This window comes from Caloenas nicobarica, chromosome 1, assembly GCF_036013445.1.
Source record: "Caloenas nicobarica isolate bCalNic1 chromosome 1, bCalNic1.hap1, whole genome shotgun sequence".
Lineage (NCBI taxonomy): Eukaryota > Metazoa > Chordata > Aves > Columbiformes > Columbidae > Caloenas > Caloenas nicobarica.
The window spans coordinates 28,552,990-28,580,489 of record NC_088245.1 but is presented as its reverse complement, the minus strand read 5'-3'; the positions used below and the strand labels follow the sequence as shown (position 1 = coordinate 28,580,489).

The following is a 27,500-nucleotide window of genomic DNA, read 5'->3' as shown; positions in this document are numbered from 1 at the left end:
ATAAAGAAATAGAAAACTGAAAGAAAAGACACTCTGAAACAGTTTTGGTTTAGTGTAAGAAGTTAATACCGGATACCTGAAAAGGGTTGGTGTTAGTGATGATATATACTCCTTTAGCTGCTGTCAGCCTGCGCTAACCATATTTAATTCAGTATATGCATGTTAGTGTACTACTTCTCTGCGAACCAGACAAAAATTGTACAAAGAGATGTCTTATACGGGAAATAAGAGAGGGCAGGGGAGGAGATGGCTGACCATCACCGTATGACCATGTAGGAAAATACTCAGCACATTTTAAAAGGGTCTCGCTGCTGGCAGCACGCAGGGTGGCTGGGGACGCCGCTGCTGGCGCACGTTATGCGACCGACTGGGGCACACTTCATTTGCACTTTTACGTCGAGGAGCACAGAAAAGACTTTTTTGGTATAATTTGCTTGTCTGCGGCCTTTTGTGCATTCCTGAGTAAGTAGTTCCTTTGAAAATTGTTGTGAGCACGCAGGAAACAAAGTCGTCAATCATAATACAACAATGCAGGCTGCTAACACCATTAATGTACAGTTTGTGTGGTTTTATTTTACAGAAATTGCCCCAAACTATGAATTTTATAAAAATGCAGATGTCAGACCTCCATTTACTTATGCAACTCTCATAAGGCAGGTAAGTAGAGAGAAAATTAAGTTTGCCTGATTAAATTAAAATTCATTAATGCTTAAAGTAAGGCTTGGCTGAGAAAGTGTCATCCAGTCTTGTTAGTAAACCATTATTTTGTGTCACTATGTATCTTGTCTCATTTCAGGCTATCATGGAATCGAGTGACAGGCAGTTAACACTTAATGAAATTTACAGCTGGTTTACACGGACATTTGCTTACTTCAGGCGTAATGCAGCAACTTGGAAGGTAACTTCTTTGCCGGCAGTTTAAAGATGCCTAGTGCAGTTCCTTACAGATAGCACAAGGAACATTTATTTACATGACATAAGCAGATTAGTATCTGCTTCCCCTCTTTTTAACCTGCCTCTTGAATGGAATGAATTCCCTCTCTCAAAATGACAAGTGAAAGAATAATTTTGCCTCTGATATAGTTTTCTAATTTGGTGCAATTAATAGCTGAGGCTTGGCAGAGAAATGAGGGCCTGACACACTAATTACAGTGTGAGCACTCAATCATCAACACCTTTGTTAGTCGCACTATATTACTTTTTCTCTTGCATATTATTGGCTAATTAGTTTGAAAAATGTCTGTTTGCCTTGTGCAACAAATGGAGGCTGTAGGTTTTGTCTTGGTCTGTGCCTTTTGTACACATCATACCTCATCAGACAGACTGAAGCTGCCACAGGAGTGAGGGCCATGGCTACTCAGCTGGAACTAAAAGAAAGTAAAGTGAATATTATCCTGTCAGAACATAAATGCAGTTTATTTACTTAGACAAAAGGGTTCATCTATATCCCTGTCCAAACAACTTCATTGTCTGGATCCTACAAGGAGCTAAAAAAATGTTAGTTCTGTGCATCTATTTTTGGAAAAAAGAGCAACGTCTGGAAAGATAAGGGCACTCAGCACAGACTAAGTGAACTGTTTTATTTTCATTTCAAAAAGCAGTCAGAAACATCAATTAGCCACAAGCCATTTGGTACAAAAGGGGGAAAATGTTTGTAGCTGAGAAGAATAGAGGCAGCAAAGCACTCATCAGCATACTAAGAATTTTAGACTGTGAGATATGCTAAAGTGAATTAATTTGGATTTAAAATGCAAATTAATCTGGCAAGCGATTACAGATATATGGGTGTGAAGCTCAGAACGCTTTTAATTTGCAAAATGTTTAGATGTTATTAGTTGCTACAGTATGTGGTGCTGTACTGTAAATGAATGTAATTGTTTTATTTATGCATGGTTACTTGATATGTATTTTATAAGATGAAAATGTCAGGGGTAATCTGTAGAAAATATGTTTTAGAGCTTTTTCAATAAGTAATATTTATGTTGAAGATTTACGTTTTCTTTTGTTACTCATTAGAGAATGTAGCGAATGCTCCGTCATTTGATTTACTGAAGGAAATTTTAAAAGAAATGAAAGGTGATTTAATATCTTAGCTTGGTCTCATCTCCACAGCTCGGGGATCCAGCAAAACTCATTCTGAACAGCTTATTAGTTCTAACTATATCGCATGCATAATAAAACTGCTCATTTGCTCATTAATATTAAAATTATCATATTCAGAGCCATGGGCATTAAGATCAATCAAATCCTTGGATTTCAGGTCAGATGCTAGATCTGCTTATGCTTTTTTTTTTTCCTCCTTTTTTTTTTTTTTTTTAAGAATTCTTTTCTTAAAGCAAGCCAGAAGCTTGTCTTTGTGCAAATAGAAAGAAATCTTCATCAAAATTACTTTGTTTTATATTCGTAAAATAAGAATTAGGTCATTACTGACTGTACTTGATAGCTATACGCCAGTTTACCTTGACAGGAAGAAATATTTGCTTAGATTTATAATTTGATTTATGGGAAATATTTGAAGTAAATTATGCTGTCTGCTGTGTATTTATTATAGTTTAAATTTTAAGAATGACTTAATTTGATTTAAAAATGTTAATTTTGAGTAATTACTCTAATACAAAGCAGCCAACAACATCTGTTTGCATAATCGTGGTGGAGAAAATATACATTCAGGTTATAGGAGATGCTTTTTATTCAGTTTCTGTCTAACAGTAGGAAAAAAAGGGAAAAAAAACTTTACTGAGAAAATATTTTTTAAAAGCCTAAGTATGTCCTATTATGCAGGGAGAGTATTGCAAAGTAACTTGCATATGTCATCTAATAATACAGAATAAACAAACTCTGTCATTTCGTTATTATAAGGATGAAAAGAATGCCTTTGAGCTTATTTGCATAAAGCTTTGTGCAAAATTAACACTTGTCACTGTAGCCTTTTTAGCATTTTAATACCTCAAGCAGGACTGGTTCCTTTGGACATTTCAACCATCCCCAAGTGCTTGATCAGGGACACAACAGAGCTGACCTAATTGTTCTGGCATTTTCAAAGATACTGTAATTTGTACAGATATTGCAATTTAGACCAGTTCAATGAAAGGAAGGTTTTGACACAGCTATTATTAAAATAGCTTGGAAGGTTCTGTTATCACAAAGTTCAAACCACAGATTCCAGTAATTTGTAAGTTTGGGGTTTACAATATTATACATATTTTGAATTTAATGCTTTAACTAAATTGAGATTTTTCACTATGATTTAAAATAAGAAGATTAACAAAGTATACTGCATAGGCTGCCTTCTTAAATTGTATTAATTTTACTACCTTTTCCCCCTTTTGTGTCTGATTTAGAATGCAGTGCGTCATAATCTTAGCCTGCACAAGTGTTTTGTTCGAGTAGAAAATGTTAAAGGAGCAGTATGGACAGTGGATGAAGTAGAGTACCAGAAGCGAAGGTCACAAAAGATAACAGGGTACGTTGGTGGTTGGTTTTGTTCAACTGAGTTGTTCTGTAATTCTGTAACCTAAGTGAGTCCTCTGTGTACTACAACCTGACAGACAAAGTGAGCACTTATGTGGAGAATATGGAGCAAGCTAATAGCTGTGCTGGTGCATTCTCTTCAGTGAGCTAACATTTATTTCATTTTTGTGGTAAATGCTATTTTCTGTACATTCCTTGCCTGCCTACCTTTCCCATATAGTCTGCTGCAGAGGAAAGCGATAATGGTTTTTGTTTTTCCAATGTATTTCACCATGTGTTTGTCATTTTAATTCCATCTACCAAAAGTTCTTCTACTATATATTAAAAATAGTCCTGTGTACATGTGTTGCCCATGTGTTAGAGTTTCATATGCGCTTGTTTTTACTGTAAACCTTTGACAGAAGTAGGGGGTCGTTCAAGGTCATTTTGGAATATAGGTATCATGCACTACAGTACTGACCTCAAAAATATCTTCTTGATGAGGGTAGTATTCATGAGAAGCCTTCACAGGAGGACCTTTGGCATGCTTACTGCCCTAGTTTCAAATTAATCCCATGTCAGTACGACTGGTTCTGTGGATGCTTTTTATTCCTTTAGAGTATATAATTCGTTTTGATAAAACCATTCAGAATTCCAAAGGTGCAGAGGGGGAAGCTGGAGGTTTTTCTTTGCAGGAAGATACCGTATTTCTGTAATGGATCTGTTTGTAAACAGGCACCCAGCTGACCTCTGGAGGCACTAATTTTATTGAAAATAAATTCGTTGGTGATCTGGCATATAGTATTTCTAGTCTGATTTATATACGTTTGCTGGAAACTAATTGATCCACTGTATTGTTCATTTACAGTTATTTATACATTGTTGTACCCTCATAGTTTCTTGGGAGGGAAGAGTAACATCGTTTTATTCAGCACCTTAGCGTGGTTGTATCTAATGTATTCAAATGTGTACCAGCATTATTTCAGAAAACCAAAACCAAATGACACAGCAAGCGTAGCCGAGGCAGGTGTTGTACAAAGTTTAAAGCTATCTCTGTGAAATTCTTTCAGTGAAATCAGAACCTTTACAAGTCACTACGGCCCTGCTTTTGGAGCAAATTTCCACGTGGGCCTAATTACAACAAGGCTTTTGCTTTGCTGATGCGAGTAAATCACTATGTTCTAGCGGGTTGAGCCCCTTCACCCTCAACTTCATTTCATTTTCCTTTTAAAACTCTGGTCTTCTGAGCTGAAAAACTGATCCATTAACCCAATGAGCCAGCCAGGATGTCTGCCTGTTATTTAAACTTTGAAAAATCATTTATTTTCAGAAGCCCAACGTTAGTGAAAAACATACCCACCAGCTTAGGCTATGGAGCAGCTCTTAATGCAAGCTTGCAGGTAAAAAATATTAAATTATTCTTCCTTTGCACACACTAATTATGTTCGTATGTGTGACATATTTAATTTCCTGTTGTACTTTGGTATAGAGTTACCTATATTTATGTTTGTGTGGACCTGGTAGTCATTCTAAATAGTTGGGTTTGTCATTCAAGTAAGTTGTGTTACCTAGCACTGCAAGTACTAGTTCTTATTCATGCTACTTTTGATGTGAAGAAGCAAGAAGGACACCCTGTGGCAAAATCTGGAACACTCAGTTTTGCTGCAAATGTTAGATTGATAGAAGCTTTTGCAAATGCATGTGGATATGCATTAATATTTATCCAAGCTGTCATAAATGATTTCACATCATAGTGTTGGGGAACATGGTGCTCATGGCAAAAACTTTAAAGTTTAATTATAATATATAATTTTTATGCAGAAGAGGCAAATGTCAGGACTTTTTTATATTGAGTTAAGTTCTGGTCATTTTTTTTAAAGTATAGCAGCTGCCTGCATTATAAAGGAGCCATACATTGTGTGGAAGGGCATAGGGGTTAAGTGTAATTCAAAGTCAAAAAATGATGTAAAACCAGAAAGTGCTATGAATATTGGAACATAGTTAATAATGGAAAGTAATGAAACCTATACAAGAGAAACAGTAAACCAGAAATACAGTTGCTGTTATATTCAGAATGTGAAAATAATTGGAAAATGCACAAAATCCTTGTGACTGCCTCTACAACTACCCAAAATTGTGTGTGTGTGTGTACTTCCATACACACATTCACACAGCTTTGTGTGTGTACATTTATATGCGTATGAACACTTAGAAGTGATTCGTATATGCATGAACTAATAATTTTATTTTTACTCTTCGTTTTGTTAGGCTGCACTGGCAGAGAGTAGTTTACCATTGCTTAGTAACCCAGGACTGATAAATAACGCATCCAGTGGCTTACTGCAGGCAGTCCATGAAGATCTCAATGGTTCGCTGGATCACATTGACAGTAATGGAAACAGCAGTCCGGGCTGCTCTCCTCAGCCTCACATGTAAGTGCTCTTAGCATCCTTTCAAGAAAAAAATGCCTTACTCTAAGACACAATGTTACTGAAAAGTGCTTTGCAACGTGGTAAGTGAAACATCTGGAATGTGTGAAACTAAACATTTATATTAAACCACTTAAATAGATAAGTCTTCATTTACTTTGTAGTAAGGTTGGTGTAAGCTTTTTTTTTTAAAAAAAAACCAAGCAAACAAACGAACGAAAAAAAACCTCTCTGACTTGCTTGCAAGCGTTGAATGTAACGGGAGGCTGATCTCCGTGGTCATTTTCACAGCCTGGTATGTAAGGTATAGTCAGAACATTCATGTTGGAATTAGTTGTAATTTTAACTGTGAGTCTCTAAACCATTTATGGACTGTAGTAGAGATATTGCCCATTTATATAAACCATAAAATGCAAAGTTTAACTGTTGCCCACAGTTTACATAGAAGCCAGTAAAGTGTAACTTTTTGTCTGTCGTATAAATCAGTGTAATTACATATTCAAGTTTAATTACTGGTGCGTCTGTATTGGCAAGGTTTATATGTTATATTTTATGCAAGACTACGATTCCTATTAATATTTAGCAGCTAACTATATCATTAATTACTCTAAAATCTTTCCCCTACCATCTTTTTAATGGAGCTGAGAGAGTGGAAGTATTAAAAATTGATGTATTGTGGATTTCAGAAATGTGTCTGAAGCTTTAGAAATGCCTGGCCTTAATCAGTGGTGTCAAACGTGGCAGTTTCTTGTTTACTAAATAGTAAAACATGTATCTTGGAGGTATTGTTTCCCAGGTTATTTATATAATAATTAGCGGCCTGATGTCTAAGTAGACATAGATTTAAATTTACTGTAGGATGATTTTTAATGTGTATGTACAATTATGGTCTCTTTTTTTCCTGTGTTTAAAATAGCTGATCTGATTTGCTTTTTTTCATTCCATTTTCTGTTTCACATTTTTAACGTTCATTTTAATTTCTAGAGTGGGATATTTAGCATAACAGTAATTGAGACCAAACTCGCTTTTTACTTATGCTCTGGTGTGTGGAGAATCCATTTTGATCTGACCTTTTTAGGGGAAATATTTTGCCCAGTTTTTCTTCTTTTGTTTGGCGTCTTAATATGTCTATGATCGCATAGAAATGTTTATTGTCACACATTTAATTGTTTTATTGCACATTTATTCTACTTGCCTTTGAAAATAATATGCTGTGAACATTCATGTATTTTATCAGGTTCCAAACCATTACTTTTTCAAAATGGAAAAATTTGTCTTTTGGAAGTGTCTTTAGATGTATTAAATAATACAAAAGAAGTAATAAAACTTGAAGTAGAAAGAACATGAATATATGCTCTTGAGAGTAACTCTACTCTAAAACAAGTAAAGTGAGCAATCAGACAAAAGTTTTTATATCCCATGCTTTATGCTATCAACCATGCAGTGGGTAGCTTGAGGCCTTTTACTTTTAGCAGTTCTCCTGAGTATGCTAATGCTCTCTTCCTGTATAAAATGCCAAGACAATAAAACTTTAAAGAGCAAACAAGAGTTAGATCATGTGTGTTAAAAACAGCTACTTTACAGAAAAGAATGACACTTGCTATTAAAGTTGTTTTGTAAGTGTTTGGCAGATCTGTTTACATATCTTATGTACTGTCTGCCATTCCGCTGGATAAACTGAGATTTCTGTGCATCTGATTATGTAGATAGGGCTACATTTATTGCTGTGTTTATAGCTAAAATACAGCATATTGTAGCAATTCTTGCCTATAAAAAAGGCAAATAACTTGAGGTATGCCCTAACTCAAGATTCAGCCTTCTTCTCTCATTTCGATGATACATCATTTGTCAAAACTGGCAGTTACGGGACTTGCCATGGTGGCTTTTTTGAAACTTAGTACTACGTGTTGCTCAGTTCTTGACAGATTGAAGCAACAGAATGTAAATGCTCTGAGGTACTACTGGAGAAAAAGGTTATGCTCATTCATCCCTTGCACCAAATTTAGTGTAAGATTACCAAGCTTCTGTGAAACCATGAACTCTCAACCAAAAGATACAGATTATGACCAGATATCTGCTCACTTGTGAAATTTTTGCCTTTTCCTTGCCAAGGATTCCTTCTCACATTTGGTTTGGTTTTTTGTTTGTATTTTTGTTGTTGTTCTTTGGTTGGTATTTTGTTTGTTCGTGGGGTTTTTTTGTTTGTTTGGGTTTTGTTTAACGAAAATGTTAATACACTGGAAAAAAATATATTTTATTGCCACAGACATCCACTTACTTGGAGCTTCCTGAGAAGGCTGACCCAGGAAGTCTGGGCATTTCTCCCCTCGAGCAGTGTTCTTGTGGGGGTCATAATTACTGCATTCACCTATGAAGTAGGCGGCTTTATTAATCTCCAGGTAGACTGAACCTCCATCTCCTGATTCCCAGGAAAATGTACTAGCCGTGACACCAGGAATATGCTGAGCAATTACATTGCCATCTTGAAGCTGGCATACAACCAGGAGCAATGGAGCATAGTACTGGTGAAAGAGGGAAGAGGTTGCATGCCATTTAGAGACCAGAGCATTCAGTTGGGAAGGGGCAGAGTTTGGATTCTAGACAAGCTTCCAGGGAGAGACATTTGTTTGGTATTAGAGCATCAGCAGGAAATGCGGAGAGTCTAGTGACAGTGTCAAAGCCAAGCATCTCAGGCATTTGGTTGTTAGAATATCATTTTATCAGATAAATGTATGATAGCGGAGTTTTCTTATTTTGGAATGTTCATATTATCTTTTTTAGCATAAATCCATCTTTTTATAAACATAATGAAAATTGTGTGTTTATACAGTAGTCAATAATTCTGTGCTTTGAGCATAAGAGCATTATCAGAGAAATTGATTTCTTTTATTGTAATACCTTAGCTCCTGAGCGACAGAAAGTGGGAAAATTATTCCAGTCTTTGGATTTGAACCTGGCACTTCATATCTAGTTTTCGAAACAGAGTAGTAAAAGCAGTTAGAATTGGCAACATATCCACCTGTGGACAGGTATCCAACATAGGTAGGTGAATCAGCTTACTTAGAAAATAGTCACTGTTCACTGAGTAGAGGAAGATGGTAGGTATAGAACTTCAAGTAAATATGTAACATTTAAATGCTTGTCAAGTGCAGTGAGTCCCAGCCAGTGTATCTAGGGCAGTGGCACTTTAAAAGCTTGCAGTTTTTGCCTTGGATAATGATATATATCATCTGCTCCATTTCTTACACTTCTTGAACACTTAAAAATATTACAGTAAGTTTTAGCTGATCAGTATATCCATGGCATGGTAGTTGGGAAATCTCCTGTATTAATAATTACGTAAAGCATCTGAAATTTTATGCTGTAAGCTTCCCAGTTTCCATTGCCAGTCTGACGAAAGATGGTAATTTCATGATTTGGTATGCAGCATATCACTGGTAGGATCTCAGATCCTAGGTTTACTTTCTGTGTTTTAGCAGTATTAAATCCAAGTTTTGTCTTTGATTAGTCCTCAAATCTGATTCCTGGTAGGTCGATGTTGGCACTAAGTACTCCCTTGACATAAATCTTCACAGAGAAGATATGTTACTTAGTGTGGTCATCTATGTTCTGTTTAAAATTCCAATTTCCTCTAATATCCGTTGTCATCAATGTCAAACAATTGTCTTTTAATTTAAGCCAATACTTGAGACTCTGTTTCTTCCTTCATTTTTTCAACATGGACTACTCCAAAATCACTGTGGGTTTTAGCTGATAAGCAACAGGTTTCAAAGTGACAAACACAACTGAAGGTATTTTATATGCAAAAATTCATTATCTATATAGAACTAGGTGCTGCTAATCATGTGTAACGATTGTAAATTGATTTAGTTAGAAGCTCGACAGTACACACCTTTGAGGTATAAATGCATACTTCTGAAGTGAAAAAAGAAACCGCAAATATCCCAACAAGTGCAATTAAAGCTGCACAGCTGTAGGAAACTTTGGAAAAATCTTTGTCCGTGAAGAAACAACAACATTGGATAAGACATGGAATGATACTTAGGGACAATAATGACAGTTCATGCATTAGTGATAACACAATTTCTTTTTAACCTGCATGTCATAGCCAATATACTGCCAAGGAGTTTTGGAGGGATTTGAAAGTTCCTTCAGAGACAATAAATTTAGGTTCTTAAATGAACCTCAGGTTCATAATGAAATTAACTTTGTGCTATTTTTTTTCCTGTCTCTGTTACATATTCAAGATTTCTCATTCTTGGGATGGAATATCGGGGATGGAAATCATGTTCAGCTGTGTTCCTGGTGTTTGTGCATTTTTACTAGATTGATCACACTTAAGTGATTTTTACAACTGGCATGGACCAGGGTGTTTTATCACCAGAACACTTAGTGCATCTCTTGTCCACATGTTCATATTTTTGCAAATGCATCATGCAAAATGCCATTTTACTTCATTTATAAAGTTCAGGGAAAAAGGTAAAATTTTAATCTGCAAAGCTGTTCATTCATAGCAATTGAGGAAACAAAAATGCAAATATCCTGTTGGTGAGGTTTTGTGGAAGGGAGCTGTTGTCATGGTTTTCTCCCTGCTCATGCTGTATGACAGTGTAGACTAAGGGCAACACAACTAATCTCTTATATTCTCAATTAACATATGAAAATAATCCAGTTTCTAACAGCAAATCCAGAATCCTGAAGACAATGGATGTCATTCTAACGTCTAGAATTCTAATTGTTGATTGCTTTTTAAAAAAGTACAGTGAAAACCAAAAATTATTTTTTTAGAGTCACTTCTTAAAAAGTGAATTCCTATATCCTCATATCAAATATGATTCTTTGTGTTCAGTGTTGTAGTGCAGTTCTCTGTAAGACAGGAATTGTTTGAAGCCAAATGTCAAGACACACATCTATCCCATTATTTTTAAAGCTGTTTCTAGAAAACTTCAAGTTACGTTGTTGTGAGAAAGAAAAACTTTTGTCCAAATGAACAAGTGTAACAGTCAGTCTGAGATGAATTAGAAAAACGAGCTTATCCAGGGTAGTCTTCGATTCTGCCTGTGAAAAGGTGAGTTCCAACCATCTGTGGTTTCAGTCACCTTTTCCTTTGTGTTCTGCAGTCTTTCCCAACCCTACTCCTTTACCTTTCCCACTTTTGCCCTGACTGGATCATTTCTTTCTACAGCTCTATCTGCATAATCATCAGACTTGGAGGTTTTTTTATCAAACTTTTTTATCTTTAAATTTTATTCCCAGAGGCAAATATGATTATTCTGCTCTAAGATCATTTACTTTTGAGGTGCTTCAGTTTGAAAGCATTCCATTGTCAGGTCGTTCCCATGTCTGATTATTCCAGTCCCCCACTGTTAAGCTTTCACACCACTTACAGTAGGTTACCTATCATTCCAGTTTTAATCCCTTTCATTCCCTTGTTTCTTTAACTTCATAATGTTCCAGTCCCCTGTCTTTCCTTCTTTTTTCTTTTTTTTTCCTTTTTTCTTCTTTTTCTTGTTATCGCATTGTCCCATTTCATGATCTCTTTGCATTTACCTTGGAGGCTTGTTCTCTTCTAGGAGACTGCTATGATCTGAGTCTCTTGTTCATTATATAAGACTTGACATAGTGTATAAGAAAACAAACTCTTGAAGCACATCAATTAACAGGGATGTAACAAGCATTATTAAATAGGTGAGAAGCATGTAATTGAGTCAATGAATGTGGTAGCAGTTACAGTATTTCTGGGTATCCTTGTTCATCAAAAATGTTTAACCTAATCACATGATATTTTAATGCCTGTATAATTTAATTTCACACGTTTTTATTCATAAATCTAACATAAGGAAGATAATGGGCAAAGAGACATTGTGACAACAATTGATTTTTATTTTTAAATGACAACAGGAATAGCTAGGAAACAGGATCTTAAAGGTTATAGCTTTTGTCTGAGAATATTCCTGTTAAAAGAAGCTCTGTTGTGAGAATACACAGTGAAATAGCTTTGACTTCGCCTAGCATCTTCGCAAAGCATCTGAAAGTGACAGGCAAGTCCAGGAATCCAACATTTCATCATACTATTTTCTAAGCATTTACAATTTTTTTTGCCTCCTGATTGTATGGATCATGCAAGAGTAAACTCTTTTGAGTTGTTACTGTGCCTTCCTACTTTCATACAATGCCACTCACTTGTGGGCACTAATGGAAAAACAAGCAATGATATTATAATTAATATTTATTGAATAATATTTTTCACGATTCCCATTGACCTAACTTTTCACTTGAATATTTTCCTCAATGTTTATATTCTTTTTTTTTTTTTTGGTATTACTTTACTTTTCAGTCCATTTTTCCTCTACGTTTTGCTCCTGCTCATCAATTTTCTTATCTTTCAAGACTGATGTTCCAGTCCGTTATCATTTCCTCCTTAGCTTCTAAATGTTGCGTGTCGTACTTTGGATCAGAATTTACTATTTCTTCTTTACATTATTCCAGCCCCAATTGTTGCACTTTTACAGTGTATTCCCAAAAAGATCACTCCAGAGATATAGTGCCTTCAGCTGAAAATTGTCAGAACCCCATAGCATGGTTCGTAGAAGTTGGTAGGCTCCTGTGGGGTTTCACAGAAGCTTTTTGGAAGTTGTTTTGCTGAAAACTTTGTGGTGCTGCTGTCGTGGGCAAGATATTTATGCTTTTCACATAACAGGTCTGTATAAGAAAAGGCGGCATCTTAAATACTGTTACAGGTGGTTAAAATGTGTTTGAAATTGTGCAAATAAATCTCTCTGCAATATGGTTGTGTAACTCTTAAATTTAGTTCACAAGAGATTCTTGTCTTTGTACAACACGAAAGCTGAGATGACAGTTCCATTTACAGTGTGTTTCTAAAACTGCATGTACAGTTATGAATTTTATCCACTTTTTATGATTGCATTTGGATTTTTAGTAACTGTAATATGATAAGCCAAAATTTTTGGAAGTGGACTCTCTAGATTTTTTTGTAAATGCACGTGTCCGAAATGCGCCTTTACGTTTACTTGTTGTGTAAACAGTTAAATAAAAACATACAATTATAGCCAATTGGTAATGTTTATACCAGTAGTTTAAATTATGATCCATAAATCCAAGCAAAGATTCAGTGAAAAATGTAGGAAATTATGCTGGAGAAGTATTATTATTTGACTGCTCTTGAGACTTAAGAAATTTTAGAAAACTCTGGGCACTTCATACATTTCAAAAGACTAGAACTTTCAATGCATTTTTTTTAAGAGTTTATAGAAAGACTTTGTCTCAGTGTGAAACCCCATGTGTAGGTCACATTAAAGTAATCAAATCTCCAGATGACTAAAGACGTGATTATACCTGGTGAAGTCCGTATACAAAAGCAGTGTTCACAATCTTCTGGCAAAGTGCAGTTGGGAAAATGAGCTCTTGGCATCTAATAGCAGTCTGTGATTTAGAACAGTGCTGGGAATGCATATGTGTAGCACAGACCCTGATGTAGTCTCTGTTAGGGTTATAACTGCAAGTATTCCTGTGGTTTCCTCCAACTAAAGAATATTAAATGTATATCTTAAATCAAGCTGAACAGATCAGTAGTCTTCCTCCTTTAGCTTGACTTACCAAGTTCATTGATTCCACTGTACCCATTAATAGATGTTTAATGATGTTGCAGAGCCTTCGTATGATCATGGCCTCTCACTAACCATTTTCAAAGGCTTCCATAAGCTTCTGATTGAGATGGATGAGGGGAAATGTTTCTTTGATACAGTATTATGCTGTGATAGTAGTACTCTGGGTAATTAGGGACTTCCCCCAACTTGATTTTTGGTTTTCTTTGTTTCTCCTCGTTCACGCCTTGCAAATTTGGCATTATCAGACATCACAGCTGCAAAAATGCTCTCTGAGCTTTAATCTCCTCTTGTTTGAATAACACAGGAATGTTGTGGGCAACTATGTCCTACAATTCCTGTCCTAAAATTATCATAGTCCATGTCAAATTTGAAAGCCATTGCAGAACATAATTCCTTTGATTATAAGCTGCTATCTTCTAGCTTGCGTAATCTTTCTTACTCTTCCTCTTTGTTTCTCAAACGTGTTCTAGAGAGCACACTGTGAACTTTGAAGTTTCATTTTGGTAGACCAAACAGGCTCTTTCAGATACAACAGACTGTCTGTTCTCATCTTTCTAGTAGCCATTCCATAAAACTACTCAGTTTGGATTTATTTTCTTGTGTAGGTTTTAACAGCTTTTTGAAGCATTCCAGATGTAGTCGTATATAACGTATTTCTTCGTTCTCTCTGTTCTTATGGGGCAAAACCATATTTTAGCTAAATTCAGCCAAACTGTTGTGGTTTATTTTTATAATAAAGTATTAACGGATGGACCGGGGTCCTGTTGTTATAAGTGCTGTACAAAAGGCAAAACAAAAAGGATTTTCAAATCTCTGCCCCAAACTCTTGCAGTCTTTAGGTAGTAATTGAATTGTTTAATTTTTGAAAATCATCTTCAGCTGTAGTTTGAATGGAAGGTGTTTACTTACTTACACTACTGTCGCCATGGAGAATAGCATCAGGCTTTGTTTAGAGAAGTGTTTAACACAATGCCAGTTGGCGTTAGACTGCACTATAGATACGTTAAATGAAAAGGTAAACCATGACTGGTAGCAGTGAAGTAACTTGAGATGAGGACTCGTCAAGTAGTGTTCTGTTACTATGCATGCCCTTTTGTTCACGGCATCGTGAAATAAATAGTTATACCTTTGTATCCATCTGGAGTTACTATAATTACAATTTAAAACTTTTTTGTTGTTGTTATTTTGTGGCTAGATATTTACAGATGTCGTAATGAACAATGTATTCCATTGGCTGGAATACACTGTCCTGTGAAGCAGAAGTCTGCATTCAGCACAGGCCAAAGTACATGCTTAAGAGGCAGGATAGGTTAACCTAGGCTATGGGATATCTCAGATACCTCTTAATCAACTCAGTCTGCATGCAGACTATATTTGTGTTTTCTTGCGGAGGCCATACAGATATAACATATTCTTCAAGTATGTTGCCCATCACATCCAAATGTTAAGTCTGTAATAGCATAAAAATGAGAGGCATGATTAGTATTCACATGTTAACAATTTGGCTAAATGTTCTGAGAAGAGTTAGAGTAAGTTTGAAGTGTTAACATGTAAGAGGAATCATTGGTGTAAATATGAGTTGGTGATGACTGGATATGCAGTCATTCTTATGACTCTAGAAATTGTAGCAGGTCACCAGTGCTGTGCGCTGACAAAGGTACGTGGTTGTGAAAGCAACCTTAACAGGAATTCTGTACGTAAAACTAGGCTCTGTCTGTCTTCCACCCAGTTCTTCTGATTGGCCTTTTCTGAAGCCTGAGGAAGGACTAAAAATATTAATATTGGGGTGTGAAAAAGAGAGAAACTGTGTGGGGAATTGATGATAGTCTTCAGAATGCTATATGGAGAATATGTGAATGAACTTGTCCTTCTCCATTGGAAACAGGACAAGAAATAATTGATTAGTATTTCAGCAAGAAGAGTTAGGGTAGACACACAAAAAAAAAAAAAACCCACACCTTTCTGACTGTAGGATAATTAAATGTTGATATGTGTACCAGCACAGAGAGACTGTTGAACCACTGATACTGGAGGCTTCTAAGAGGAAATTGGAAGCGGTCAGAAGTGGTTTAGGTATCAAAGATCTTACTTTGGAGTAGGGGAAGCGGTTGAAGAGACTATATGATCTGTTGAGGTCCCTTGCAACCCTATTTTCTTCCATTGTTTTGATAAATCTGGAAAAAGTAAGGTTTTTTTCGTGTATGCCGTGTCTTACTAGAGGCTAGCTGAGATTGTCCAAATCCATTTACTTTGTAATCTGGAACAGATGTCATAGCTAAATATCTTTAAGTGCTCTTATTTTTAAAATTGAATGAACCTTGGCTTTACAAAAAAAATATACAGTGAGCGTAAGGTTCAACTAATGTGAGAAATGTTAGCTAGGGCGGTGCAGACAGTCCTACACAGGCCAGTTTGACCCATTCATCTCTACCGAGTGTGACATGCGATTCTACTTGTTAAATGCTGCCATCAGCTATTCGGCAAAAAACATATTGAAGGGCTGGCCATTCTCCAGGCTTCTTGTAGCAGGCAAAGCCTAGTCATCACTTCAAGTCCTAGCTCTTAAACTTTGCAAAAATAAAATAAAAGATAAATGCTCCAAGAAACTTTGCTTATGAAAAGGAAATATTTTGGTAGCATCCTGCTGAAAATTCTTAAACACACCCATCAAATGTACCTGTTAATCAACATTTTCACAGAATCACAGAATCACAGAATGTTAGGGATTGGAAGGGACCTCGAAAGATCATCTAGTCCAATCCCCCTGCCAGAGCAGGAACACCTAGGTGAGGTTACACAGGAAGGCGTCCAGGCGGGTTTTGAATGTCTCCAGAGAAGGAGAATCCACAACCTCCCTGGGCAGCCTGTTCCAGTGTTCTGTCACCCTCACTGAGAAGAAGTTTCTTCTCACATTTAAGTGGAACCTCTTGTGTTCCAGCTTGAACCCATTACCCCTTGTCTCACTGTTGGTTGTCACCGAGAAGAGCTTGGCTCCATCCTCATGACACCCACCCTTTATATATTTATAAACATTGATGAGGTCACCCCTCAGTCTCCTCTTCTCCAAGCTAAAGAGACCCAGCTCCCTCAGCCTTTCCTCACAAGGGAGATGCTCCACTCCCTTAATCATCTTTGTGGCCCTGCACTGGACTCTCTCCAGCAGTTCCCTGTCCTTCTTAAACTGAGGGGCCCAGAACTGGACACAATATTCCAGATGAGGTCTCACCAGGGCAGAGTAGAGGGGAAGGAGAACCTCTCTCGACATACTAACCACTCCCCTTCTAATACACCCCAGGATGCCATTGGCCTTCTTGGCCACAAGGGCACAGTAAAGGGCACAGTAAAGACTGTTCCAGAAGAAAAGATGTACCATGCCCAGGTTTACGTGTAACGCCATTTAATCCATTGCTGCTGCAACAGAACAAAATGTTCAGGTGCAACTGTGTAAAAAAAATATTGATTATTTGCTTATAAAATCTCACAAAAGTGTGCAGGAAGTGTTCGTAAAAGAACTTATTTTCAACCTTTTTGCCTCTAAATATCTGATCAGCCAAATGCTTTCCAAGATAGTTGAGTTTTGCTGATGTAAAAGATTTCAACAGAAATAGAGAAACCATTTATTATAGCCTGTATTTATATTTAGATGTATGAAAACCAGACATGGTACAGTCCGAATTCTCTCTCAGCTTTTCCTGGATCCTTGAATCGATTTTCACATTTTGCGTAGAGAACATTCTCTGGCTCTAACCTGCAAATAACGCTTGAGATATTTAGTTGTTGCTGCTACATTTCTGTGTAACAGGTAAAATTTTTAAAACTTCCCAACCATTAGGTACTACGGGGCATGCCATATCCACAGCCTCTTTTAAACTTTTGTTGTTTTCAAGCTTGCTCTTTTTCAATGATTCTTCAACAACCCCAAAAATATTCAGACACTCAAATCTATCGTTCTTTGTCATTTTCCTTTGAATTTTACCTTAAAAACTTCTGTGCTTTTTCTCCCTAATCCTTTTCTTTGTTTAGCATGTTAACTTTTGACTTTTGAACTAGATGCAGTTGATGCTTTGAAAGACTTCAGAGACCTGTGCCCTAAGCTAATTCCTAGTCAAGCTCCTACTTTTTTTGTGGTTGTATCACAGAGAAGATACATTTGTTTAGACACCAAAGGGAGCAAGCCAATGTCAAGGTTGGGAATTTTAGTAAGAGTCATGAGAATCAGAAAATCTATGTTAAATGTCATATTCTTAATCAGAACTTGATCCCTACAAATTTTGATCCTGTAGGAAGGGCTAATTGTGCATGAGTTTTGAGCCTCATTTGATATTAAAAAAAAATAGTTAGTATGTCAGTTTTCCAGAAATATCCTTTCTTTATCTACAGTTGAAAGATTTCATCTGATTATTTTTGTATTATTAACATTCATAGCTGATAATATATCAGTGCAGATAGGGTATCCCTGTTTTTTGTCTTGACAAGTTTAAAAAACAAAACAAATAAAAGACCTAGTCAATTTAAATGTCCGTTTCATAATCTGAGAAAAGAATTGGTATGTTTTCTTTACCCATTTTTAATCACAGGGGGTTTTTTGTTGTTGTTAAAGGGAAATGAAATTATCATGTTGGTCTCTATCAATTTATTCTTCCGAAATTTCTCTGGACAAAGCTTATTTCTTTGTACAAAGCTAAAAGGAAGAGGGGAACATATTTTGTTCGTGGTTTTTTATTATTTTTATTTTCAACATTTTTCCAACTCTGACTCATTGCTGTAAACCTGAAATTATTCAAAAACTTGCTTTTTGTACTTTGCTTTTCATTCTGATTTGCGACCAATGTCCATTTTCAAACTTTACTTAGAATAGAAACTGCAAGTTTTAACTGTCCCTAATTTAAAGTGAACCAGTTTGTAGTTTGATGTGCTTGGGCAGGGTGAGAAGCACCAAACTCTATCTCCAGCAACTTTAGGAATAAATGCATTGGTGTATTTTGTAGCTAAGCTGCACAAAATCATCCCTGAGTTGGGAAGTGCCTGTGATATAGAAAGAAAAAATGCAAGGTTTGCTTCTGATCTCTGGCTGGCTTCTGTGGGGTGAGGGTCAATATCTGTTAAACCATTTTCTGGTAGAGTAATGACAGGCGGTGTCTCAGAATTATTGAATACTTATATATTTTAATCCTATTTAAAAATATTTAATAAATTAAAAATGCACAGCTCATTAGCTGTGTAACTTACTGGGTATTTTTAAAACTTTTCTTTAGCAGTAACTCTGTGCCTTTTTATCATTAGAAGAAATTAGTAGTGGGATAACTGTAGTGATAAAATGATCATAAATATGCCATCTTAAATTGGGCGACCCTTAAATGTGGGTAAGGTGAAGTGTGAACTTCAGCTTTTTTCCTGTATTTTCCTCATTTCCAGATTTCTAGTATAGCACTTTTACTCGTATCTCCAGGCTGCTACTCCTCTTGTGTTGACTTCAGGAGCAGCTAAATTAAATAAATTTGAAGTACTCCTATCATTTTTAATGCTTCCTCCTACAGATATGTTTACCATACCATAGGTCAGTTCTGTTGTTCCTTTCTGGATTCTGCTATACTGTTTTTGAGATGAGTGAATAATAGCTAAAAGATAGTCAAGTACATTGAATGTCCTAGTTGAAGCGAGGGCCTACTATAAGTACATATACAGGTTTTCTATTATTTTTTCTGTCATTATTCTCTCCTAATTAGTCTAACATACTGGGGTTTCACTTCTTAAGCAGAGTTGCCATTGCGGGATTCAGAATAACATGTACTTCCCAAGTGGTTACAGCAGACAGATGCAAATGGGTAGTTTATTTTCTTTCTTTATTTGTCAGCAGTAAATGGATTGTCACAGTTAACTTTACATATGACTAATTTAAATATGTTGTGTTGTTACTTCTGTTTATATCTTCTTCTGGGATATTCATAATTATGTTCAAAATAGAAATCAAATGTAGGATCTTAGAGAATTCTTGCTATTAACCAACATCCGTGTTGCGAAATAATCTTTGGTTCTTCCTTCATCCAACTAGTTCTGTTACTGGCAAATCTTTACATCTAATTTGAGTTAGATTCTTGAAGTTTGTCACAGGATTTGCAAGTTAAAAATCCATCCATCAGATGTCCTTGTTTACTGTTGTATTGCTTTTAGAAGTTTCGTAGGGCAAGTAAAGTCCGTGGTCTTATACATACTTGTTATTCCACCTCATTTGTCTAGTAGAAAAATACATGGTTCACTATGTGTATCACCTTTGGTCATTCCCTCTTCTCCCTAAGCCTTCTGTCAGATGCATTGCATATTTCACTTACATCTTCTGCTGTGAATGAACTTCACAAGTGAAATCTTGGCCCTAATGAAGTCAAGGGGAATGTTGCCATTGACTTAAATGAGATCTGGATTTCATCCCAGGAAACCATTTGTCTTCATGTCTTTGGCTTTCCCTCATTTCTTATTCAGCCTTCAGTCACCCCTAATCACTCCTAATCTCCATCTGATTTTTCTTGTGACTGCTTACAGCCTCATTTCTCAATTTTAGTTCATTAATTTTTTTTTTTTTTTTTTTTTTTCCAAATAAGACAAGAAGTTCTTCCAGATCTGGAATCTTTTCATTAGATCTTTGAAAATTTGTGCTGTCTTAGTACAGTCTACAACATTAGCAAAATTGCTAATGTTGAAATCCAGAACCCTTTTATCTGTGCAAATACAAGCAAGAAAATATTTTTGGAGTTGAGGCAGAACTAATTGTGAACGCCCTGTTAACCAATGAGTTTCTAAGTATTTTTTTTAAAGGTTTGGTTTGTTGTTGGGGGGGGGGGGGGGTTTGTTTGTTTTTTTCTGTTAATAGAAGTGTAATGCCTTAATATTTTCTGCTATCTATATTCACCTAAAATCCAAAAGATACAGATAAAATCACTTGTTCTTTTCTTCTGGGATTTTTTGCTTTAAACTGCCTTCTTAATCCTTCATATCTCCTTTTCAGACACCCTATATTGCTTGTGGCATGTTCTTCTCTTTAAAATATACCATGTGTTCACTTAGTTCAAATTTTCAGATATTAATAACAATGGGTATCTTCCTCCTGTCCCACTCCCCTCTGATATTAGAGATACGTACTCATGCAGAGTAGTTTTCCTCTGCCATGTTCATGCTAGATCTTCACATCCAATTAATAATTTTTCTTGCCTTTTACTCTGGTCTTAAATTTGCAATACCTGAGTATTCTCTGATTTCTCCTGGGACATAAGAATATGCTGGGACCTGTCCTGTTTAACATCTTTATTGATGTCCTGGAGGATAGACCTCTTTCTCATCAGGTTTGCAGATGATGTCCAATTAGGGGGAACAGTCGATACGTGTAAGGGTAGGATAGCCATTGAGAGGAACCGTGTGGACTGAAGGACACCATCTTACGCCACCTCCTCTAGTGAGGAACTAGAGAAGACAAAATTTAGTGGCTTGCTTAATTATTCCAGTGCACTCCTATCCCCTGTCAGAGTCCACAGCAGTGCCTGCCAGGTGGGGCTGTTGCCCCTGCTTTCCATCACCAAGTCAGTGCAACTCCCAGCTCCACCACGGTAGGCTTGAAATCCTTAGTGATGCATAAGATGATAGATACGAGAAAAAATTACGTGTTGAAGGTAGGTTTTGTGCTTCATTGTTGCATTTGAGAGAAGAAAAGGTTGCTACTTCTCTTTTTCTTTCTCAACACGGCCCTTGGAGGGCCCAGGGTGGAAGGGTGTAATTTGAAAGTGGCAGGTTGACAAAGCACATCCAGAAACACCCCCAACTGAGGCGCAGTGCTTCTATAGGCATCACATTTCCAGTCTTCTTCCACCAGGATGTTTTAGCTTCACTCCCTCCTTAACAAAATGAGGTAACGCAGCCTCAGCTGCCTGACAGGGATATGTGACAAAAGGACCATCCTCCCTGCTAGAGATTTGCATATAGGCATTATTTTATCTAGAAATAATAGCACTTCTTCAGCTTTTCAGTATATGTGATAAATACATGGGGGAAGTGATTCCTGATGTTCAAGGAAAAATAATAATGGCTTCTGTGACAGTTGTAGCATTACTGAATTTGTATTTAATTACTCATCTAATACGCTTTCTTCCTTTCTCAATATTTGGATTAGTATCTCCCTAAGTGGCTGTACATTTTCACGTCAATAAACAGTTCACTTCTACTTATGAAAAATAATAAACTTTTTATAATAGCATGAAATTGTAAAGAGACAAAGTAATAGAATTAGATATATTGAAAATACTGTAGGATTTGAGGATTTGTCTCCATTTGCCTACCAAGGCATAAATATAAAAATTGTAGATCTGAAACAGTGGATTGGAAAGGAGAGCTTTTCTTTTTAAACTGCTGTAGAATATCCTACAGACCTAGAGCTGTACTGGCAGGATGAGATACAGCTCTTCGTGAGGGAATACCAGTCCAGATCTACTACTACCAAAAAAAAAAAAAAAAAGGACAAACCAAACAAAAAACAGGTACAGGTCAGTTACTACATCTGTAATGTAGTAATTATTATTTTAAAAAATAATATTTGGTGAAAAATATTTTTATGGAAAAGTCTATTGAAAATCGCAGCTTTAAAAACACTATGTCTGAGGGAAATAAAAGTTGTAAATAATACGTGTTTCAAGAGGTTAAACTAGGAAAATATTTTGTATATTGTGAGATGTTAACACAAATATCTTTAGAAAACCAAGATGCTTCAGATAAAACTAAAGATTAAAAATGTTCTTCAGATACTGAAATATAGAAATACACAGAACTACTTAGTTTGAACACAGTATGCTTTGTGGTTTAGTAGCTTACCTTGTTGACCTGGACACAAAAATTTTCAGACTTCCACAGTTTGAAAAATTCTGTAGCTGTGGATCTTTTTAATATCTTCTCCCAGAATATACACGGAACAGTTTGTGTAGCTGAATCAAAATTGCACTTGGAGTTCAGGATGCCTACAGCATGAAAGAATTGAGGCCAGTCAGGATAATAAGTAAAAATGTACATAAAAATTGCAGGTGTCTAATGTAAAAAGTTACACTGGTACACTGGAAATGTGGAGTTCTATAAAAGATATTGTGTAACACAAATATAACAAGTTCTGTTTTGTTCTTTCATATGCTGAAGCATAGCTGATCTAATGGAAGTAAATGTGGTGGAGAAATAGTACAGTTTGAAGAACCAATTGTTTTTGGAGATGTGATGTTTGTGGGCTTAAGGTTGTCTATAGAACTATGAGGAAGAATGGGTCAAACTCTACATGATTTGGTTTGGGAAACAGTTAAAGTTGTTTAGAAGTTACCTATTTTTTTTTTTTAACTTTTAAAAATCTTTATTACTTTAACAGGCAAGAAAAATCTTAAAAGAAATAATCAACATAGGTCGTCATATCACATATGGCTTAGAAATTATTCAGTTCCGAAGATTCCCTTGGGAAAACTTTCTTCAACTGAGTTCCAGAAAATTCGTCATCTTTATATACTTCTACATGAAGTCATTAGGAAAGCTAGTGAGTCAATAGTATCAAAATTAAAGTCTCATAGAAAATAAGCCTGGGAGGGACTTCAAGACGTGATCTAATTTATTGCCCTCTACGCCATTCAAAACCAAAAAAAGAAACTCCCTGGTGTTACTAGGTGCCTAAGTCACCATAGCAATACAAAATACTTTCAGCTGCAACCCAGGAAAAAAAAAAATCACCCTTTCATGACTTGAGACTGATTATTGCAACCCCTATGTGGAATAAAAATGCGCTGAAAGATCTTAAAAAAAAAAAAAAAAAAAAAATCATATGACATGCTGCAGACCATATACTTGGCTACAAAGCTCACAGTAAGCACATTGACCAAGGCAGCTTTTCTCTGTCAACATCTACCACGTCTTCAATACTAAGGCAAGAGCGAAGTCTTTTCAGTGCCAGTCATTACATTGACTTAACTGTCTGAGAGACTACATCTCTCTCAATCACAATGTCCCACCGCACTTCCCCTTAAATGATTTTATCAGAACATTAAAGATTTTGGGTGGATATGGGCAACAACGGTTAGAGGACCTAGATCTAAACTGTGGAATTTGTTCCACTGGAGGGGTCATGGCACTTTTCAGGCAGCTTTCAGAACTAAACACCAAACCACTTCATTTTTTTTTCTCTTTCACATATAGAAATAAGAAATCAACTAATTCTGTGTTTTTTCTTCCATAGAATTGGATGAAAGAAACATGGGGAAACTTAAATTCTTAAATCTTTGTTTTTGAAGAAGGGAAGAGCTCAGGGCTTCTGTAGTAACTCAGTGCTGGTGGTTATAAAAGGCGTTGTCTGCCGTCGTATTTTTTCCAAAGAAAAGTTGTATTTTCTATTCAAAGCCTGGAATGAGCGCTATTTCTGCTAGCCAATTCCAAACCTTGTTTATTGTAATTATTTATATTTTGTTGTCCTGCATTCTCACTGCTGTTTTGCTGGATTTGGTATCCCCTTACATTAAAGCTGATGTGACATTAAACCTCTGTAGAAAACATGCTATCCATAATTGAGAATATTGTATCAAGTATCCTTTCTGCTTGTTGACACCAGCTCAACTCCATTTAATTAAGAAATCATGTACTTGGTTATAGGATCTGGTTGTTTTCTTGTCAGCAACAGCATACATTCTAATGTTTAAAAGTTGAATGTAACACTTGTTTTGTTGCTGTTGCCTAGATTTTAGCAGGATTTTAGTAGCTGTTACACTAAACAAGTTTTCCCAAGGCAGAATCAAGCTGATCTTGTGCGAAACTCAAGAGACAAGTTCACCTTGTATCAAACAAGTTATTGTAGGCTTTGGGAATTTGGCTTCATCTCTAAATATTTGGAAGTTGCTTTATACATTCCTGCCTAGTATATATTTATCCCTCAGCTGCCTGCCCTGTTATCTTTCTTTTTCCTTTGAAGCTTCAAAGCTCTTCTCCAGCAGCCTACAAACTGTCTTCATGAGGCCTCTGTAAGTGTCCAGCAACTGTTACCTGTCTCCTGGCACTTGGCAGTCGTTCCAGTTAAATGTTATAAATGATGGTGTTTTTAAGGATATAGTATACATCTGAGAACATGAGAGTACGTAGTTGCAGTTTGCCAGTTGCAGGAGTGAGAGAAAAATTTCCATGTAAAGCATGTGGAAGAATGAATGTTTGAGGCAGCCACAGAGACAGAGGAACTTCACGTTCTGTGATCTGTGAACAAGGAAGAAGTAATGTGTTCAGATGAGCAGGTAGCTCTACAAGTTGTTAGAATCCTTCTTTTATATTACAAAGGTCTCTCACAGAGAATTTCATTTTGAAAATGCTGGAGTACAAGGAATATTTTCTTTTTTAACTGTAGATCTGCCAACTGTAAAGAAGGTGATCCATGGAAATGAGCACGTTTGTTTATTTGTATATTTACCAAAAAGTTATTTGAAATAATTTAGCGTTGCCTTATTTTATTTTTCCTGCTGCTGCAGGCATCTCCTCACTTGTTAAACTGCATTGTTAGTCCTGAACTCAGGTAGAGGTCTAGTTCAGTAGGAGACAGCCATTTTGATAAGGATATTTGGACATGGTGTACTAATAATACCTGCAAAGAGATGACTTCATCATCCCTTTATTCTACCAAAGAGTTAGCAGTGACTGAACTCACTTCTCACAGATGTGCATCTAACCCATTCATAAAGGTCTCCAAGGATGGGGACTCCAAGGCTCCCCAGGCAACCTGATCCACTGGTCTGATTTTAATTCCAGCATCTGACTGTTGCTCTTACTCTAACCTAAGACATCCTTATTTCAGCCTTTCTTCATATAACAGTTTTTTCTAAACCTCTGGCTGGATTTTCTCAAGTAGTCACATATTCAAAATCTCATAATCTTCACCAATATCCTTACATTACCTCCTATTTTGTTGATATCTGTCAAGTTAATAACCATGATCTCTATCTTCCATGTCATTGATATAAAAATACTGACTAGTTCTGAACCCAGGATTGGTCCATCAAGGAACCGTACTAATATTTGTTAAGATTCCAATTAGGTAGTAGATAAGTAAGTTTTGATCAGAGGTCAGAAATCACTAAGCTATGACCTGTTGTTAGGATTTGAGTAGCATGGTTATTAATAAAAAGACATGGCATAAATATTTCTTCAGAATTTATGCTTAAATGCTCAGCACTTCAAATGGAAATTTGTTCTTAGTACACAGCTCCCATTGTATAACAAAATGGTAGTGTAGAATTTTGCAGATAAAGATTTAAATATGTTTGTCTCTTGAAACACACATTTTCTTATTAGTTACATACAAATACCAATCTCAATATTTTGCGTTCTATGTACAATGAATATCTTGAGATATACTATACTGAAAGTCTTCAAGATAAGAATGTATTGAGCAATTTAAAAGATGGGTGCTCAAATCTTGTTTTGCTTGCAGAATTTTTTTTTTAAAGTTTTTAGTTTTCACATATATTTTGTGTAGTTTCTTCCTCCTCAGAACGTACATAAAAAAACTAGAAATGTAAAATCTTTTACATGTCTTACCAACATACCTCAACTTTGCCTTTCAACCTTTGATTTTGAAAAACATACTCTGGAGTCGAGAAATATTAGTTTCAAGAGTCTATGTGTTTTTCCTTGTGCTGACACTTCCAGAAAGAGGTATTTGTACGGCAGTGTTTTCTATGAGCTGTACTCTTAAGCTGCTGGCAAAAAAGCCTATGAAATTTATTTTTGTGTGGACAACTGAACTGCTTGATTTTGATCTTGATTTACTGTTGATCCTGAAGAAAGTATAGTTGACAAAAATGAAAGTTTTCTATCGTTATTAGTCTTCTAAGCTATTAATTCTTTCACAGATTAGTCATCAAAATAATCTTTGAACCGTTGTTGCAAAAAAGAGGTCCTCAATACTAAAAAATTACAGCGCAAGAGGAAAAAGTATCTTAACGTGTAGTGCATTTTTAATGGCTATTTCTTGTTATCCTCCCTGTTTGTACAGTGGCTGCACTCCAACCACAGAAATGTAATAAAAACAACCTGTGCACCACCCTTAAAGGAACTGAACTCATTTGGTAAAAAAGTAAAAGTTCTGTAGTCAGAATGTTATAAACATGGAAAGGAAAGCATAGCAATAAATCATAGTATGGTTTGGGTTGTAAGGGACACTTAAAAGTCATCTAGTCCAGCCCCTCTGCCACAGACGGGGATATCCTTCATTAGATCAGGTTGCCGAAAGCCTCATCCAACGTGACTTCAAACACTTCCAGGGATGGGGCATCCACAACTTCTCTGGACAACCTATTCCATTGTCTCACCACCCTCACTGGAAAAGGTTTCTTCCTTATGTCCAATCTAAACGTACCCTCCTCAAGTTTAAAAATGTTGCCCCTTGTTCTATCACTACAGACCTGGGTAAAAAGTCTCCACCTTTCTCACAAGCCTCCTTTAAGTACTGAAAGGCCACAAGAAGGTCTCCCCGGAGCCCTCTTTTCTCCAGGCTGAACAATCACAACTCTCTCGCCCTTTCATCACAGGGGATGTGCTCCAGCCCTCTGATCATTTTTGTGGCCCTTCTCTGGACCTGCTCTAATGGGTCCATGTTTGTCTTGTACTGGGGGCCCCAGAGCTGGAGGCAATACTCCAGGTAGGATCTCATGAGGGCAGAGCAGAGGGGGAGAATCACCTCCCTCAACCTGCGGACCATGGTTCAGTTTATGCAGCCCAGGGTACAACAGGCTTTCTGGGTGGCAAGTGCACATTGCTGCCTCACATCCAGGTTTTCATCCAGCAGTATCCCCAGGTCCTTTTCTGCAGTCCTGCTCTCAGTCCCTTCATCTCCCAGTCTATATTGATGTTGGGGATTGCCCCGACTCAGATTCAGGACCTCATGCTTGGCCTTACTGAATTTCATGAGGTTGACACGGGCCCACCGCTCAAGCCTGTCCAGATCTCCCTGAAT

The 27,500-nt window shown here is 36.5% G+C and overlaps 1 protein-coding gene across 3 annotated transcripts in view; it reads left to right on the top strand.

The window, feature by feature from the left end:
• Positions 1-27,500, top strand: part of FOXP2 (forkhead box P2) — a 422,877-nt gene that overhangs the window by 388,962 nt on the left and 6,415 nt on the right. For all 3 annotated transcript variants that reach the window (XM_065651464.1, XM_065651465.1, XM_065651471.1), the window contains 5 exons: positions 581-657; positions 797-898; positions 3,342-3,463; positions 4,781-4,850; positions 5,719-5,882. In XM_065651464.1, coding sequence (XP_065507536.1) covers positions 581-657; positions 797-898; positions 3,342-3,463; positions 4,781-4,850; positions 5,719-5,882 — 535 coding nt within the window. The remainder of the gene's footprint in view (positions 1-580; positions 658-796; positions 899-3,341; positions 3,464-4,780; positions 4,851-5,718; positions 5,883-27,500) is intronic.